Source organism: Ambystoma mexicanum, chromosome 1p (genome assembly GCF_040938575.1).
Source record: "Ambystoma mexicanum isolate Mex_15411 chromosome 1p, UKY_AmexF1_1, whole genome shotgun sequence".
Taxonomy (NCBI): Eukaryota; Metazoa; Chordata; class Amphibia; order Caudata; family Ambystomatidae; genus Ambystoma; species Ambystoma mexicanum.
Window position 1 is genome coordinate 728,249,833 of NC_090921.1, and position 18,100 is coordinate 728,267,932.

The 18,100-nt window shown below is 41.9% G+C and overlaps 1 protein-coding gene across 5 annotated transcripts in view; it reads right to left on the bottom strand.

Annotated features, from left to right (window-relative positions):
- Nucleotides 1-18,100, bottom strand: part of ADAM15 (ADAM metallopeptidase domain 15) — a 583,228-nt gene that overhangs the window by 32,266 nt on the left and 532,862 nt on the right. For all 5 annotated transcript variants that reach the window (XM_069650163.1, XM_069650162.1, XM_069650165.1 and 2 more), the window contains one exon: nucleotides 11,195-11,325. In XM_069650163.1, coding sequence (XP_069506264.1) covers nucleotides 11,195-11,325 — 131 coding nt within the window. The remainder of the gene's footprint in view (nucleotides 1-11,194; nucleotides 11,326-18,100) is intronic.

Here is an 18,100-nt window from a genome sequence, read left to right on the forward strand (position 1 = left end):
GAATTTCAAATGGGTTGTTGGCGTAAATATGTTTTTTCTTGAAAAATTCTACATATAAATTCGCCACGCTTTGTGCCATGGTGCCATGGTAGCTCCCATCGCAGTCCCTTCTATCTGCTGGTAAAACTGGCCTTGGAATTCGAAGAAGTGTTTTGTTAATGCAACTTCTATGCACCAGAGAATGAAAGACGTAGGGACAGGGTCCTCGTCTAGCCTTGTTAGTAATATTTCCTCTAGTGTTTCGATGGTTTCTTGTTGAGTAATATTGGTATATAAAGAGACGATATCCAAAGTAATTAGATATTGTGTATTGATATCGTATGGATGGTTTTCATAACGTTTGATAACATCTTTTGTATCTTTAAGGTATGATTCCATTTTGGTGACATAATTTTTCAAGTAGTGGTCAGCGAATTTAGAGAGTGGTTCCAAGATGGAATTAATACCAGCTACGATAGGTCGTCCAGGAGGTTTAATTAAGGTTTCATGTATCTTTGGTAGACAATAAAAGGTGGGTGTAGAGGGATCTGTGTTGGTAAGGAATTTGCATTCTTGGCGACTTATCCATCCTGTGTCTTTGGCTTTTTCTGCTTTTAACTCAATCATTTTTAGTAGTTCCTTCATTGGGTTTTCAGGTAGTTTTTTATAGTATTTTGTTGTTAAGCTGACTAAGACATTTATTTACATAGTCTTTTTTGTCGAGGACCACTATACCTCCTCCTTTATCAGCTCTTTTTATTATGATGTCATCATTCTTAGAGAGGCTGGTGAGTGCATTCATTTCTAGGTGAAGAGAGCAGAGTTAAACGCACAGAGACAAACGGAATAAGGTAAAAAAAACTCCCCTCTGGAATTCAGAACTCTTTATAATAATACGGGTAACCCCGCTACGAGAGGTTGATTAACTAGGCTATTGACCCTTAATTATTAAGAATTAACAGTCACCACTGGTGTCATTTGACTGTTCCCTCCAGAATCCCTTTACTGCTTCCAAATTCGTTTTCACTAAAGAGGACCGAACTAAGAAAAGCAACAAACGCTCTTCTGTCGCCCGGCCACTGCATGAAAACAATAAGGTGAGCTCGAGTACGATGATGACAGCTACATGCTTACAAGAATCCTATAGAGCCCTATTCAAAAATAGTAATCATAGGCCATATATGTTTAGACATAACTGAGCGCTCCCCTCCGTTCTTATGATTTGGACAACAGGGAAGGACTGATTACTACAGAACTCCTGAGAGTACCATCTTTGTCTAACCAACGTCAAAGTCTTAGAGAACCTCTCTCTAAAAGAGGTAAGTCACCACCGATTTCACTACATGCGTTACGAGAGATCAAGCCAATCTATACTAACAGTATATACTAATTAATGCAAACTAAACTTGCAGGTCCCACTAGACTCATTGAAAAGCCAACTACGGACCAAGAGGACTATATCCTGCCTTATACAGGAACATACCTCCCTAGGAACCACACGCCCCGACAAGACTAGGTAATAATCTAACCTAGCCAAGTCTGATAAATTATATTTATCAATAAGATCCAAAAAGCACTAAAAGCTTACATCTTTTTTATATTTCCTTGTTTTATATCAACAGCTACAATAAGAATACTCAAGTTCGATATTAAACACTGGCTACAAGAACCATCAACTCAAGAGATATGCAATGATAGCATGCTCTAATGTTGTTGTCAAAGTTGTTTTTTTTTTTAGAATATGACACTACTCCTGTAGAAAGTTCCGTAAAATGTTTAGAGAACTGAAACTTGTTGAATTCCCCCATCTAGAATAAACACTATATTGACGATATAGCAACCTTAACGTAGGATCCATGAACAGTGCAAGACAGCAACTGGTCCCTGCGCTGATCCCTGAATCAACTACCCGTCAACTAGACAGATGCCACTGGATTGTGTCAAAGTGAAAGTGTCACGACTAAATTGTCTGTTTTTTTAAACAACCTATGATTGTTTTATGTAAAGTGAAAGGGATTGACCCATCGCTTTTTTAAGCTAATGTGTGTTTCTTCATAGAAATTGATTATTAAAAAATTATTGAAGAGCTATTTTTACAGCGCAAATGTAATGAATGTTGACTGTAAATTGTTGATAAGAGCTAACTACCTCCTTTGTTCAGTATCATTGTTTCCCCAATAAAAGCTAGAGCTACTACCAAGGTAGTAAAAATTGGGTTCCCCCTTTATAGTATATTGGTTCACAGTGGCTATTGGTCACAGGAATTACTCTAAGAGTGGAATTACTGACAGATAGACAGGCTTCTCTCTACCTATGCATGAACAGTGAAATTACCTCAACTATTCGATACGGAAATTGACTATAATATTTGATCTAACTACCTACTAACAATGGCAGAAGATAAAACCTTAGGGTATAGCGATGACTATGCTACAACACTTATGAACGCCATCTCTATTATTAACAACAGGGAACTAGAAAACATTGAAGAACAGACGAATGAATGGGATTAAATTTTACAACTACGAAAAAGACTGATAGGAACTGAACTTCACGGAGCGATAATGCTCGAATATCTTAAAAGCAAGCCACTACCCCAAGGCCTAACAGTCTCAAACGAACCCCGCCTTTTCCTAGACAACCCTAAATTTATACTCCAATGGAGTTATATAGCAAATCGCTGTGGGAGAGATTGGCTAATTCTCATTATAGACATAGCGAAAGAAATGGCAAAAAAAATAGAAATTGGTCTAACCAAAATAGAAGAAGAACTAAAAAAAACTATATCAATAGAATTAGTTAAAAAGAGATTAGAAGAAATCGAGAAGGACATGTAAGAATTTAAACAAAGCAATACTCTAGAAAGGATACGTTTGAAAAAGGACCTTACAAAATACCCCCATGAGAAAGCCTATCCTTACACCAAAGAAGGTTACAAATCCACAGGCCAACAGGGAAATCGATCACAGAATCCCAAACAGAACCGACGAGTTCGCTTTAGAGCAACCTCGTTCAGCTCAAGTAACAGCAGCAGTGACCCAGACAATACCGCATTCGGAAGCACAACCCCCCAAAGGGGGAGAGGTAACAACAAGAAAGGACAAGGCAACCAAGGAAATAAATCTAGGAATTTTTTACAACAAGGCCCCAATCGGGGCAACTGGAACAACGACAAACGGCAAACCAGGAGCGGCAATCGCTCCTAGTAAACCTATCAAAATACAAACTTACAGACCTAGAAGAATCTGTCCTTAACAAAGGTTTGGGCTTTGTTATCACTAAGAAACATGATCCTTTCCTCTTTCGCAGTGATTTTCACAAATTGATGAGAAAGATACATCTTAAAGAATTCTTCCCTGATACTTCTAATGAGGTTATGACTCCCTCACATTTATGTCCACCTAGCCATTCTTACTCCCTGGAATCTATGATCTTTGAAAAACAAGTTCTTAGACAGATAGAGAAAATGGAAAAGAAAAACCATCCTACCTTTCAGAATCTTAGTCACCTAGAAATGAATGCACTCACCAGCCTCTCTAAGAATGATGACATCATAATAAAAAGAGCTGATAAAGGAGGTGGTATAGTGGTCCTCGACACAAAAGACTATATAAATGAATGTCTTAGTCATCTTAACAAAACAAAATACTATAAAAAAACTACCTGAAAACCCAACGAAAGAACTACTAAAAATGATTGAGTTAAAAGCAGAAAAAGCCAAAGACAGAGGATCGATAAGTCGCCAAGAATGCAAATTCCTTACCAACACAGACCCCTCTACACCCACCTTTTATTGTCTAGCAAAGATACATAAGACCTTAATTAAACCACCTGGACGACCTATTGTAGCTGGTATTAATTCCATCTTAGAATCACTCTCTAAATTCACTGACCACTATTTGAAAAATGATGTCACCAAAATGGAATCATACCTTAAAGATACAAAAGATGAGTTGCATTAACAAAAACTTCTTCGAATTCCAAGGCCAGTTTTACCAGCAGATAGAAGGGACTGCCATGGGAGCTACCATGGCACCAAGCGTGGCGAATTTATATGATGAATTATTCGAGAAAAAACATATTTACGCCAACAACCCATTCGAAATTCATCTACAATCATGGGCGAGGTATATAAACGATATCATAGTCATCTGGAAAGGAACTATAGAAGAGGCTAAAAATGTTGTAACATGGCTTAATCAACGCAACCGCCATTTACAATTTACAATGACGATTGAAAAAGAGGAAATCAACTTCTTAGACTTAACCATCTTCGACCAACAAGGAACATTACTAGTCCGACCCTATCACAAAACTACCGATAAGAACTCCCTCCTTCATTATCATAGTCATCATGTCAAACACCTGAAAAATAATCTGCCATATGGTCAATTTCTGCGATTGAAAAGAAGTAGTAGCGCGAAAGAATCCTATGAAAAAGAAGCAGGACTCTCTCTAAAAAATGGAGAGATCGGGAATACCCTAAAAAACTTATAAGAAAAGCAGCAAAAAGAGCCTACAATAATAATCGGGAATTCCTACTTGCAGAAAAAGTGAGAAAACCCCCAGATGAAAGAATAGTGAGTGTAAATACATTCACCAACCTGAGTTTATCCATAACAAATATAGTGCGTAAACAATGGAAGATTTTTGACCAATCCAGTAACAAACTCCCCTGTCCACTTTTTGCTTACAGATAATCTACTACCATTGGAAACAGGGTAAGCAGTAGCAAATTCAGAGGTAAACAACCAGAGCTAGAAAATCTAACTAAGACATGGGGGATGAGCCCAATAACTGGTCACTACCCTTGCGGACAATGCTCAGTATGTAAATTTACTAAAAAATCTAAAGAAGCTGAGATAGGTCTCACCACACCCTGGAAACAGATGCAACTGACCAACTGCAATTCTGATTATGTCATATACATGATTACATGTCCATGTGGCCTAAACTATATAGGCAAAACAATTCGGAAAGTAAAAACCTGAATTATAGAACATAGAAGCTGCATCAGAAATAAAACCTTAATGGCACCCATGGTCAAACACTATTTAGAACACAATCACTCAAGAGAAGATCTGAAATGGACCGTTCTACTAACTATCAACGGAATGGATCCCATCAAAAAGAAAAGAATACTGCTAGAAAAAGAGCAAAGACTCATTTTCCAGACTCAAAGTGACAAAAGAGGGCTCAACGAAGCAATAGAATGGCATAAAATGTAAAAGGATCACTCTGCCTACCTGAACATCTATCAGCAAATTATACCCACCCAGAAGGTATACACTGTACGGACTCAACCTATTAATAAAGGCCAATACTATCAGTTCAACCCGTAATTTCGCCTATAAGCCTCCTCTAGAATTAATCTCTAAAAATAGATCCACCAAGAAGTCCTATAAGATATACACAGGAATAATAATTAACACTACTAGAGAGATATGAATCTACTCTGGATTACTCAATTTACATGATCCCTCCATCACGGCCGCACGTTTAAATTAAATCACTATTTTTGATTTTGTGATGTAAGTAATTAACATCTATGACTAGAAGAATGCTTCTTAGATGTCAGTAGCCCCTTAATTATCTCTTCCTTGCCACACAGTCGACATCGCGCTTGGCAACCGTGATTAGAATAGACTACACTAATAAACACAGAAAAAGGACTCAGGATCCTATTTAGCACTCCCCACTCAATATGGCGACCGTTACCTACACTGAAACGGCGTCTTGAGGATTCTACAACCGGAGCGAGCAGAGTTGAACGCACAGAGACAAACGGAATAAGGTAAAAAAAAACTCCCCTCTGGAATTCAGAACTCTTAATAATAATAATACGGGTAACCCGTTACGAGATGTTGATTAACTAGGCTATTGACCCTTAATTATTAAGAATTAACAGACATCACTGGTGTCATTTGACTGTTTCCTCCAGAATCCCTTTACTGCTTCCAAATTCGTTTTCACTAAAAAGGACCGAACTAAGAAAAGCAACGAACGTGCTTCTGTTGCCCGGGCCACTGCATGAAAACAATAAGGTGAGCGAGTACGATGATGACAGCTACATGCTTACAAGAATCCTATAGAGCCCTATTCAAAAATAGTAATCATAGCCCATATATTTTTAGACATAACTGAGCGCTCCCCTCCGTTCTTATGATTTGGACAACACAGAAGGACTGATTACTACAGAACTCCTGAGAGTACCATCTTTGTCTAACCAACGTCAAAGTCTTAGAGAACCTCTCTCTAAAAGAGGTAAGTCACCACCGATTTCACTACATGCGTTACGAGAGATCAAGCCAGTCTATACTGACAGTATATACTAATTAATGCAAACTAAACTTGCAGGTCCCACTAGACTCATTGAAAAGTCAACTACGGACCAAGAGGACTATATCCTGCCTTATACAGGGACATACCTCCATAAGAACCACTCGCCCCGACAAGACTAGTTAATTATCTAACCTAGCCAAGTCTGATAAATTATATTTATCAATAAGATCCAAAAAGCACTAAAAGCTTACATCTTTTTTATATTTCCTTGTTCTATACCAACAGCTACAGTAAGAACACTCAAGTTCGATATTAAACACTGGCAACAAGAACCATCAACTCAAGAGATATGCAATGATAGCACGCTCTAATGTTGTTGTCAAAGTTGTTTTTTTTTTAGAATATGACACTACTCCTGAAGAAAGTTCCGTAAAATGTTTAGAGAATTGAAACATGTTGAGTTCCCCCATCTAGAATAAACACTAGATTGACGATATAGCAACCTTAACGTAGGATCCATGAACAGTGCAAAACAGCAACTGCTCCCTGCGCTGATCACTGAATCAACTACCCGTCAACTAGACAGATGCCACTATATTGTGTCAAAGTGTCACGACTAAATTGTCTGTTTTTTTAAACAACCTATGATTGTTTTATGTAAAGTGAAAGGGATTGGCCCATCGCTTTTTTAAGCTAATGTGTGTTTTGTCATAGAAATTGATTATTAAAAAATTATTGAACAGCTATTTTTACAGCTCAAATTTAATGAATGTTGACTGTAAGTTGTTGATAACAGCTAACTACCTCCTTTGTTCAATATCATTGTTTCCCCAATAAAAGTTAGAGCTACTACCAAGGTAGTAAAACTTGGGTTTCCGCCTTTATAGTATATTAGTACAATTGGTACAACAGCTTATTGACCATATCACGTCTACATTTGTTTCGGTTGAAAACAATGGCTTCAAATGACAGCCTACAATCGTTACAACCTTTGTCAGGACAAATATTAGGCGCAATTGATCCTCACATACATCTTCTAATGTTCTTTCTGCGTAAAAAACACAAATACAACTTTGATTACTATTTACATGTCAATCCAGCCTCTTTTCATTACACACAGCATATGTAATTATGCAAGTAACTCTTCTGTAGTTACATCTGTTTGCACTAACCTCCAAAATTAATTAATGGCAGTCATGCAAACTAAGGACCAAATCTGAGAGTGCTCAAATATGGTAACCTGAAATGGCAACTGAGAGTGCACACTAATTGCCTGACAAAAAATGCAGTGTGCACTCTTCTATGGCCATGTCCTTTGATTTATGTTGGTAAAACTACCAGGCAGATTTGACAGAGAATCTCGGAACAAGGTACAAAACAAACTCTTGGTGGAACATTTCACAAGGGCTGGCCACACTGAAAGAGACATCAGATGGTTTATTCTACAAACTATAAGGGCTCCAGCACGTGGTGGTGATATCAGCACCATGCTACATAAACTTGAACAGCGTTGGGTATATTCTCTAGATTCGGTCAAACACGGTATGAATGTGTCCGTAGAGTGGAACAAACTGCTCTGAAGACTGTGCTTCAAGGCAGGATGGCATGGCCTACACTTTCAAGACCATACCGATTTATATCTCTAAGAGGTGAGGAGTACCCGCCTCTGTTGCACACTTTTTGCACATTATTTGCACATTCTTTGCACACGTGCATTATGTGAACTAAATACCAATTGTAGATTCACAATATACATAAATCATTTGCAGAGGTATAAGTGCGCCATATGGGTTGTAACTGCGCCAGCCTCTCTTTGGAAGGTTGTGCCCGAGGGTCATTCTTGATTTTTTAATGTGGTCAGTCCTATTTTTATGTCCATGAACTGGCCATTGTCTACTGACACTGAACTGTATAAGGGCACTGTGCTTTTCGCCCGCGTTCAGTATGCTACGAGAATCAGACACACTCCTCGTCAGTTGCAGGTAAGAACGACAACCATTGTCATTTGCTGTCTTCTGATAACATTTATGCAAGCCTGTTCTTTAGTTGCCACTGCAGCATTTTGAAACAAACCTAGATTCGATTGCGATGTCTAATTGCGCGTTGTTTACTTATTAGAGTCCGAAGGCGCCTTAAGCATTTCTGGTCCGGTTGCACTTTTACATTTGGACTCACAAATGACTTTTCATCTTTTAAGCGCTTGCGGCCCTGAGGTAATAGGTATTAATATTTGAACCTGGGGGATCAGAACTCAGTACATTTTGAGTATTCTGACGACTGTTTGTGGCACAAACAAGTACATACAGATAAGAGGACACTCGTATATGCAGGTTTTTATTTTGAATTGAACTACATAATCATTCAGTACCGCCATGTTCGAGTGCAACACGACAAATGATGTGCCTTGTTTGTATTTGTTTATATAGACGCAGGCCTTGAGAGATTTGTTAACTCCACTGCACGCCGAGGGCTTCCGGCAGCAAATGTTATTTGAAGCAGACACGCCGTGAGACAAGTGCCGAGGCTGATAGATATTGCAGATCAGTAAGTCGCCGGCAGTGTGACTTTCCACAATGTTTTTTAACATTATACATTTTACTAATAGGAACCCTGACTGACGTCTTTTCAGGTGGCAAGGGGTTGAACAACCTCTGTAACACACCACCTGCGTTTCTTAGTTGAGATGACCTATTGACTAGGCGTTTACCTGCATTTGTGCGTGTTAACAGCCACATTACACCAAGTAAGTTGTTGTGAGGCACACATGTTTGAGACGAGATGGAAACATACACTAGGATATTTACAGGCTGTCCACTTGTCTATATGTCTCCTACAGGGATTAGGAACACTCTGTGTAGAAAGCCGTGGAGTGATAGTTGTGAATTACCACAAAGGTGTCATTGCACCAACACTATCTATGCTGTGATACAGAAGTGAGCCTATCAGTAAGTCGCGTGCTGGCCTTTTATCTTATTTGCCAAACATGTTTTTGACTATAGACCATGATATTTACTCTGTGCCTATGTTGTTTTGCAGGCTTTACAGAATTATCCCCCGGAGCACTGTCGGATTTGGTCCTTAGTTTGCATAACTGCCATTAATTAATTTTGGAGGTTAGTGCAAACAGATGTAACTACAGAAGAGTTACTTGCATAATTAAATATGCTGTGTGTAATAAAAAGAGGATGGATTGACATGTAAATAGTAATCAAAATTGTATTTGTGTTTTACGCAGAAAGAACATTGGAAGACATCTTCCACCGGAATACGTTATGTATGTGAGGATCAATTGCGCCTCATATTTGTCCTGAAGAAGGTCGTAACGATTGTAGGCTGTCATTTGAAGCCGTTGTTTGTCAACCAAAACATATGTAGACGTGATATGGTCAATACGCTGTTGTAGCTATTGTACTAACATAGATACTATTATGAAAGAAGGAGGTGAACATTGAAATATTGTGTGGATACATTGAATAAAGTGTTAGAACAAGGGCTGACCTTTACCAGTGCCTAATTGTAGATTATTTGTGTGTATGAGAGTTGGGGTATGAACGGTACAAATATTTAGATGTCGAAACAGTGATTTGTGATTAGGATATCATGTTCTTTTTGTACCAAAGTTTTTTGTTATCTGTATCAGTACAGCCTCATTACCGAGGTCCAGTTGTTTGTTTTGCACAATACTGTAGCCATTTTGCCGCATTGGTAGACATGTGCCCCCTGAACGGGCACAAAGGGACTCCCAAGGCCTTTTTAAGTACAGTGACTTAGCAATTTTGCTGTGGTTTTGCTTTGCTTGTTAACACTTTAAGGAATGGGCATTTTGCCCATTTGTTCCTTGATGGGCTCTTTCCAGAACTGTATTCCATACACACAAAGACTCCATTGTGTGTATGGCATCCAGTTATGACAGGATGAGCGTCTCCCAGACGCCTCAATCTACATCCCTTTGCGTGAGCCTGTGAAAGTGGAGCTTCCATGGATAAACATGATAGGATGGTCTCCAAAACTTAGAGCAAGGCTAGGATGCTGTGCATGTCTTTCGTTGGACGAGTTACCTTTACTTGTAGCACATCAGCCTTCAAAAGAGGTTGGCTTCTAAGACCCTTTGTAGGTCCCTGTGATTACTGCAGAATATTCATTAATTGTGCTGTTTGTGTTTGAAAAGACTGATCTTATCTTAGTGCTCTCCTGAGTGGAGAGGTTGAACCCCCTACTTTGAAAAGATCTTGTCGTATTGGGCATTTTGGTCTTCCTTTCCCAGGCGTGTTGCCTACCCATTTACCAAACAGTGTGCTCCCCCAGTGTGGTATATTGGTGATCAGAGTGCCTGAAACCGGATATGCATAGCAGCACACACCCTTTAAGACCGGGCCTCTTCTAATCTGATACCTGGTGCCTCTGCAGCACCTATCCTTGTTTTTAAGGAAGCATTATTCATTGCTTCTTTGATCTATAGCTCCTGTGGCTCAGATGCTCTGTGCAGTGGGAGCCATGAATCCAGCAAGCAGAGCGCACTGAAATGGGTGATTCCATGCACTTCCACTGAGTCAACCGGGGAAGTGACTATCTGAGCCAATTTTACATCGGGCCATCAAAGCCGACACCTTCCTGTACCCACAGTTATATATGGAGATGAAGCCCAAGAGACTGACTACAAACCAGGACAGTCTGTGTTACTGAAGGAATAGTTCAGCTGTTTATAGTTTGTGCATGTAAAAGCTCAACCAGGAAATCCTCTGCCATCTGTGCATAAATAGTGACTGCGTTACCCGAGACAGAGATGCATTCTAAACTACAGATTTGTATGATCTGCATTACCACAGCAGTAGCTTTACCCTAAAATGCCATCTAAAGCCTTCAAGTGAAACCACACTAGTTGTGCCTGCACTTCAGTGTGGGAGATGGAAAATGCAATTGGATAAGTACTTACCTGGGTGGAAAAGCAATGACCTGTGGGTGGTAGGTGGGCACAGAAGAGGGCAGTTCTCCATCAGTCTGCGAGATGGGCCGTGAATGCAGAAACTTCTTTGGTGGAACAGGCGGCTTTGTAGAAAGTTGAGGCTGCAGAATGAAAACAAAAAGTCACTCACTGCACCTGGGACATAGTTTACAGTACTCAAGCTCCTTTTGCAGCCCAACGCACATGTTTTCGGTGCAACCACATTCCATATTGCACTGGCTCCCATACTTTCTTGCAAGTTAGAACCTTCAGCCAATATCACTCACACCAAACGCCTCGCACTTTAGAGGCAGCAACACATTGCCCATAGCAGTCACCTCCCAAGACTCAGATTGAGGAATGATGATTTCTTCTTGGTCTTTGATCCACATGACCTCTCTCTGCCCCTTTAATCACTGACTAGACGTTCTCCTTCATAGAAAAGATAGTAACATATATGGTTTGCTTTTACCCTGATAGCCTGCACCCTGATGAGATGCCATTGTCATCTGACAGCATCCAGGGAAAAAGGGCCAAAATACCTGAGTCTTACTGTAGCATAGCGCATGAACACGGGCAGCCTTCAGTGATGACAGACACAGCGGTATTAGAGACAGAAGGAACTCACTGGCCATGCAGGCTATAACTTGAGCAACCACCTTGTGCTGACTGCTTCAAAACCACTGTTAGCCGGCGCTCTCATGAGTGCCACTGTGAAGTTTACCCTCTGCCCCTGGCTATGAGTATGGCAATAGGATAAATGGAACATTAGATATTTTGAAAGAAGTATTTTTTTTAAAAATGATCTGTCATGTTGAAGGTCTGGAAAGAACCTCAAAAAATGATGCATTGTTCTCTTGCTTTTTTGGAAGCATGTGTAGCAAGCTCTTATTTTAGGAAATGTAGATTTCTATAAATGTCTGAACACCTGAGCGAGGCAAGGGGGGAATTTCACCTGATTCAAGGGACTCGGCGGAGAGGTGGTCATTTGGGAGGGAGCTACATCTGACCCCAGAGAATCATTAAACGCATGCCCCCTTGAAAAATGAGGCTGAGGATTCAAATGTGAGAAGACAGACATTTTTTGAAGTGAATGAGTCGCTGAGATACACTATACACAGCTATGCACAACACTTTCTAAATGTGCGCAGGATATTGAAGTTAAAGTGAATGGCACCTACCCATGTTTGGTCATGACATAACTCAGTACCGAATTTAGGAACAACCTTGCCGGTGTTATTTCCCATCTGAGTGAAGAGAAAGGAACTGAGTAGGGGTGTCCATAGGAGATGATGCCTGTCCACTGAACACAGGAAACCAGTCACAGGAAGACCATTCCCAGGATAGACCACACATCGGTGAGGCAGCCACACTCGGGTAATGCAACAGTACAGGTAACCTACACATGCACAGATTGACCACCTATGGTTGGGTGCAGAGGAGGTATCGCTCGGGAGCAGATTTCAAGGGTAGCCCATATTGGGCAGACGATCTTCCATTAGTCTCTCGTTGTAGACAACCATCAGCACCAAGAGGCCAAGCAAATGTGAATTGTGGTATTATGTGCGGCGTACTAAAACATGGGTGAAGAGCATCTATGCTTATGCCACATGCCAAGGCGTTTCATTAATACACCTGCACACAGGTAGGTTCAAATGAAGATCCCAAGCCTCATCCCATGTAGCTCCCACCACAGAGAAACTCACAAATATGAGGCAACACCTGACGGAGACTGGTGCCAGTGCCAGGAGGCAGGTACATGGACGCTGCTGCACTTTATAAATGGGGAGTAACATGACAAGTATCATGCACACCAATTCTCAAGTGCGCAGATCGGACGGGTTAGACAAGGGGAGTAAGTGGGACAGCACTGCCCACAGCTACTTGACAAAACCTGACAAACGGAGAGCCACACTCTTGTTTGGTTCAGGCTGGTTAAGGAAGTAAATTAATAAAAAGACACTTCCTTGTGTCTCAGGGGTCCATCTTGTCAGGTCTCAGGTAGGATTTAAGATGACTAAGAAAAAAGAAGTTTGTTTTCTATGCGAGCCTATGCGCTTTTAGGTTAGTTGTCCTCACAAATTTTCGAATTCTATAATGATTGCGAGGTACATACGTGTTAGTATTTTTCAAACAATGTTGCACTTTATTTAGATTCGCTTCACATTCATTATTTTAACACAAGTTACTTTACTTAGTGTTTATTCAATTTGTCTCACATGCATCATACAAACACAAGTTATTTCACGTGAGGTATTCACTTCCGATATTAAACTTTGTGGTTGCTTTTTCGGTGAGTGATGTGTCATTCTTCAAAGTGCATTTATGCAGTGACAGATGTGTTATTCTTAAAAGACCTTTGCGCCATCATATCCTTGCATGTGCTATTGTTTCACCCTTCCTTGGGCTTTTTTCAAGGCACTATTCACTTAGTTCTGTGTGTCAATTTGAATCACAATTCCGTTTTTAATGCATACATTTCATAGTTATAACATATACATATGATATTCTGTTCTAAGTTTGGTTAACAAGATTAACTCTCTTCATTCTTGTTTCTGAGTGAAATAACATTTGTGGTTCTTAAATACCAATGGTGGTGCACTGGTTAGGGGTACTGAATTCGGGTTGGATTGTTGCGAATGCGTGTACTTCTTCTTCTAGTATGACCGGTATTATCCCATAGTTGCTCAAGTCATGCACTGTTGCCGACCGGAACACGAAGAGGACATGACCTGAACACAGGACATAATATGAACCGACCCAATAGGGCATGACTTGAGCAACTACGGGATAAGACCGGCCATACCAGAAGAAGTAGTATACGCCTTTGCAACAATCCAACTTCTATTCAGGACCCCTAACCAATACACCACCATTGGTACTGCTGACTGGAAAATGTGCAGTTAAAGGTTCCAAACTCACACGCAGGATCAATGTTTGTTGGTTTTTCTGGCATCATTTACTTAGTTTACTGTAACTGGGTTTCTTTTTCAATAACAGCTTTACATTGTGGCAAATCAGATTGTTTTGGTGACTTTGTACTAAAAGGGGCAGTGTCAGATATTCCCTAATCCTGCATATTCCAGATCACTACTACCAAAAGGTGGAACTTTGGAGCCATGCGTGGGCGCAACCATTGGAAAGGGAGGCTGCCCTGCTGCAGTACAGCATGGAGTCCTGAGGATTCGAGTTCTACAAGATACTGGCACTTAGAAAGGGGTGATGGGGAGTGGTATCATGGCGCTCTCATAGCGGAACAAAAGTACTGGGCCAAAAAGGAGCAGGCCTGGTCTTGCTAGGAATCAAGTGCCCTGATGAATGTGCTTTTTTTCTCAGACTTTACAATAGATATAAACAAGTGTATGCCCAACCTTACTTTTACTAACCATTTATTTTGAGAGGACTATATGGGTGCATATTTGGCCTGCTCTCCAGAGACGCAGCATTCTCGAGAATGACCACTAATGGGCCCTCTTACCTCTTGGATCAGGAAACGCACTGGACATTTCAGTTTGTGGTCCAAGCCTCCATAAGTCCTTTTGGGGGTTGATTCAGGGCCATGCTCTTACTACAAAGCTCATCACTTGCACCAAAAAAGGAGTAGCCCGATCCACAAAGAGCAGCTGAATGAGCGCATCTTTGATGCGCGCACCAGAATACCCTTTCTACCTCAGGCTTCTCATTTTTCACTCCTTTGCACATTTGCACAAATCAGGGGGTGTTTCGGTGCATATTAATGCGAATCATGAATTCACAAACGGGATGCACTTGAAAAAATGGCAAACAATGTATACATTCTTCTGTGCCTGTTTAGAATAGGCGCAGGGTGTGTGTGCATTCCATGACAGGGTCTTTCCTGACCCTGTTATGATTTTATTTTAAGTGTGACAGCAGCTGTATGAACTGCGGTTGTCCCGCTTGCATTTCTATCGCTCAGTGATAGAAATATGTGTTTTCTTTTCCTCACGGCTAGCTATGTGAAACGCCTCTGGTGGATGACGAAAAATGTACAGTAGGGCCATTGCCAGAGTTGAGCTCTGGTCCTATGGAATTCCACCCCAGTAGCAATCCAGACCACTCCCTCCCTCCTGTTCCAAAAAGAGCCGAAAGCCTGGCTATTTCAGTTACACACGCATTAACTAGACTCAGAGGCTACTCACAAGCCACGAGGTGACTACCTGTAAGACTGCTACCGTGTTAATTGCCTCTTTCCTGTTAATGTTACCATAATCCTGCTGTAAAGCACTCTGTGGCTTTCTGACTAGGTTTGAGCTATTTAATAGTAACCATGTTAGAAAAGAACATTCTAACATTCTAAAAAGAGCAAGACACCACTCTAGTCGCGCAGTTGTCCGCAACAGTTAGGGTGGCATTAGCAAACGCGCATCTGACATGACTCTCACCCACATAGGGAGATAGAAGGAGAGGGTGAGAGGGAGGAAGAGTGCTAGATCGGCATTTGATAAACTACCTGTACAACTAGCAATTTAAAATGATGTGATCTAACAGATGTGTCTGTAATGAGACTCCCATGTGAAGTCTACTGGAACCCCCACAATCCAACACTACTTTTCATTGATTTGTATGCAGAATTCGATTTCAGTTATTACACTGAAAACGTTATAACCTGCGTCACAACGTTCCAGGTAGGGCGTATGCCTTGCATGTGAATCTATATCAGATATCAAACTGAAAAACTAGTGTTCCAATACGAAACGTGTTCACCTTGAAGCGTGTACCTTTTAGACAGGCAGGCTATGTATACACTAGAAGGCTGTGTGTTTAAGGTTGTAGCATTCTTAAGCAAATGTTTTAACGCCGCTTGAACCACTTGTGCATATCTCCCGGAATCTGAAACCCATCAGGCATGCTGTGTGAACATGTCAATGTACCTTAATATGGCTACCCCAGAACATTTCCCAATGCAGTCAACACAGTGGCCGTGTCTCAAGTGGATTGCGTCTCAAGCTTCTGGGGACGGTTTACATAACAGGCACACTGCATATTTGCTGTAACGTGGTAATTTTGCCATGTGCATTTGGTCTCTGGCAGTGGATGCCATGCCATTTAGTCTCCCCTGTTGGGGTTGGTCATGGATTTGAGAGATCTCGGCCCCTTTGAGTGCCATCCCTAACCCCAGGGGCCCAGACTGGCCTGAATACAATGATCCACAGTGGAAATAAGGACGTGTATGGAGACCCACAGGCAAAACAAGACATTTTTTGAATGCATCTATTCATATCATGAGGCCGTTCACACACTCTTGCGCTGTGTGTTTCTTCTGCAATCTAAAACCAACTGGAGAAATAAAGAGATGGAAAAATAACGAGAGGAAGACTTAACTTGCACACCACTTTGTCCCACAATGAAACAAGAGGAACAGTATACAGTAATTAAGCAAGGAAAGGGGAAGTCATGACCCAGGCAACCCAGGATCTGTCCTCGCCAAGATGCAGAGAGACACATTTGGCTACTTAAGGTGGCCAAACGAACTACTGTAGAGAGGAAAGTACCCCATTGTGAATATCTGTCAAGGATGGCACTCTAATACGAGTGGCACAAGACACCCAGATGAGTTTGGGTGTTGAAATAAAGTGGACAGATAGGAACACACACCGCGGAAAGGAAAGGGAGTGAAGAGTAGGGAAGAGTAGCAAGGGAAAAGGTATAGAGTGAATACCCTCTTGGGGTGTATGCAGAATAGGAAAAGAGTATTCCACGAACCTTGGAAATACTCTAGCCTTCTGCACAGTTTGCTATAACAGAGTCCCACGCTGTTTGCTCATAACTTGGAACAGCAGCTATGGGTGTCTGTGATATAGAAACGAGACAAGGGAAGGGGCAGAGGTTGACTGATGGGAACCAGCAGACAAGCTCTGTACAAAGGGTCTACAAACAGTACAAGAGAAGATACAACAGACAAATCCAGGAAAGGAGATGATAGCAAACTAGCAGAAGGATAGGAAGGGAAAGTCGAGTAACAGGATATGATAGCAGAGGACAGAAAGGTAGGAGGAGCGCTCAGAGGAGCAGGAAGGCAAGGAGTAAGCCCACAAGAGTGGGACAGTAAGGTAGAAATATCAGAGGAATAGGGCTACGGCAGCCGGAGTGAGGAAGGCTGCAGAGCAGGGAGCCCAGAGGACAAAGGCAAAGGCAGCCGGAGAGAGGCAGGCTGCAGAGCAGGGAGCCCTGAGGACAAGGGCTAAGGCAGCCGGTGTGAGATAGGCTGCAAGCAGGGAGCCCAGAGGACAAGGGCAAAGGCAGCCGGAGAGAGGAGGCTACAGAGCAGGGAGTCCAGAGGACAAGGGCAAAGGCAGCCGGAGAGAGGCAGGCTGCAGAGCAGGGAGCCCTGAGGACAAGGGCTAAGGCTGGAAAGCAGCAGAGCGTGATACGCTGCAATGTGGAGAGCCCGGCAGGGCAAGGGCGAAGACTGGAAGACAGCAGAGAGTGATCCGCTGCAATGTGGAGAGCCCGGCAGGGCAAGGGCGGAGACTGGAAGGCAGCAGAGCGTGATCCGCTGCAATGTGGAGAGCCCGGCAGGGCAAGGGCGGAGACTGGAAGGCAGCAGAGCGTGATCAGCTGCCGTGTGGAGAGCCCAGAGGAGCAGGGCTGAGAGGCAGGGAGCCTGGAAGGCAATGACTGGAGGCAGCAGGGTGGAGCAAGCAACAAGGCAGGGAGCCCAAAAGGGTAAGGCTGTAGGCAGCAGGGTGTAACAAGCTGTAAGGCAGGGTCCAAGCAGGAGTGAGGATAAACAGCATACAAGGATCCGAAGACACTCGCGAAAGGTGGAGGAAGGACTCTCAATGCAAGAGGCTGAGCCACTGCAGACAGCAGCCTTATATACTGCCTAGCCCAGCACAGAGGCAGGCCAATTGGGTTTCACCTGGCGAATCACAC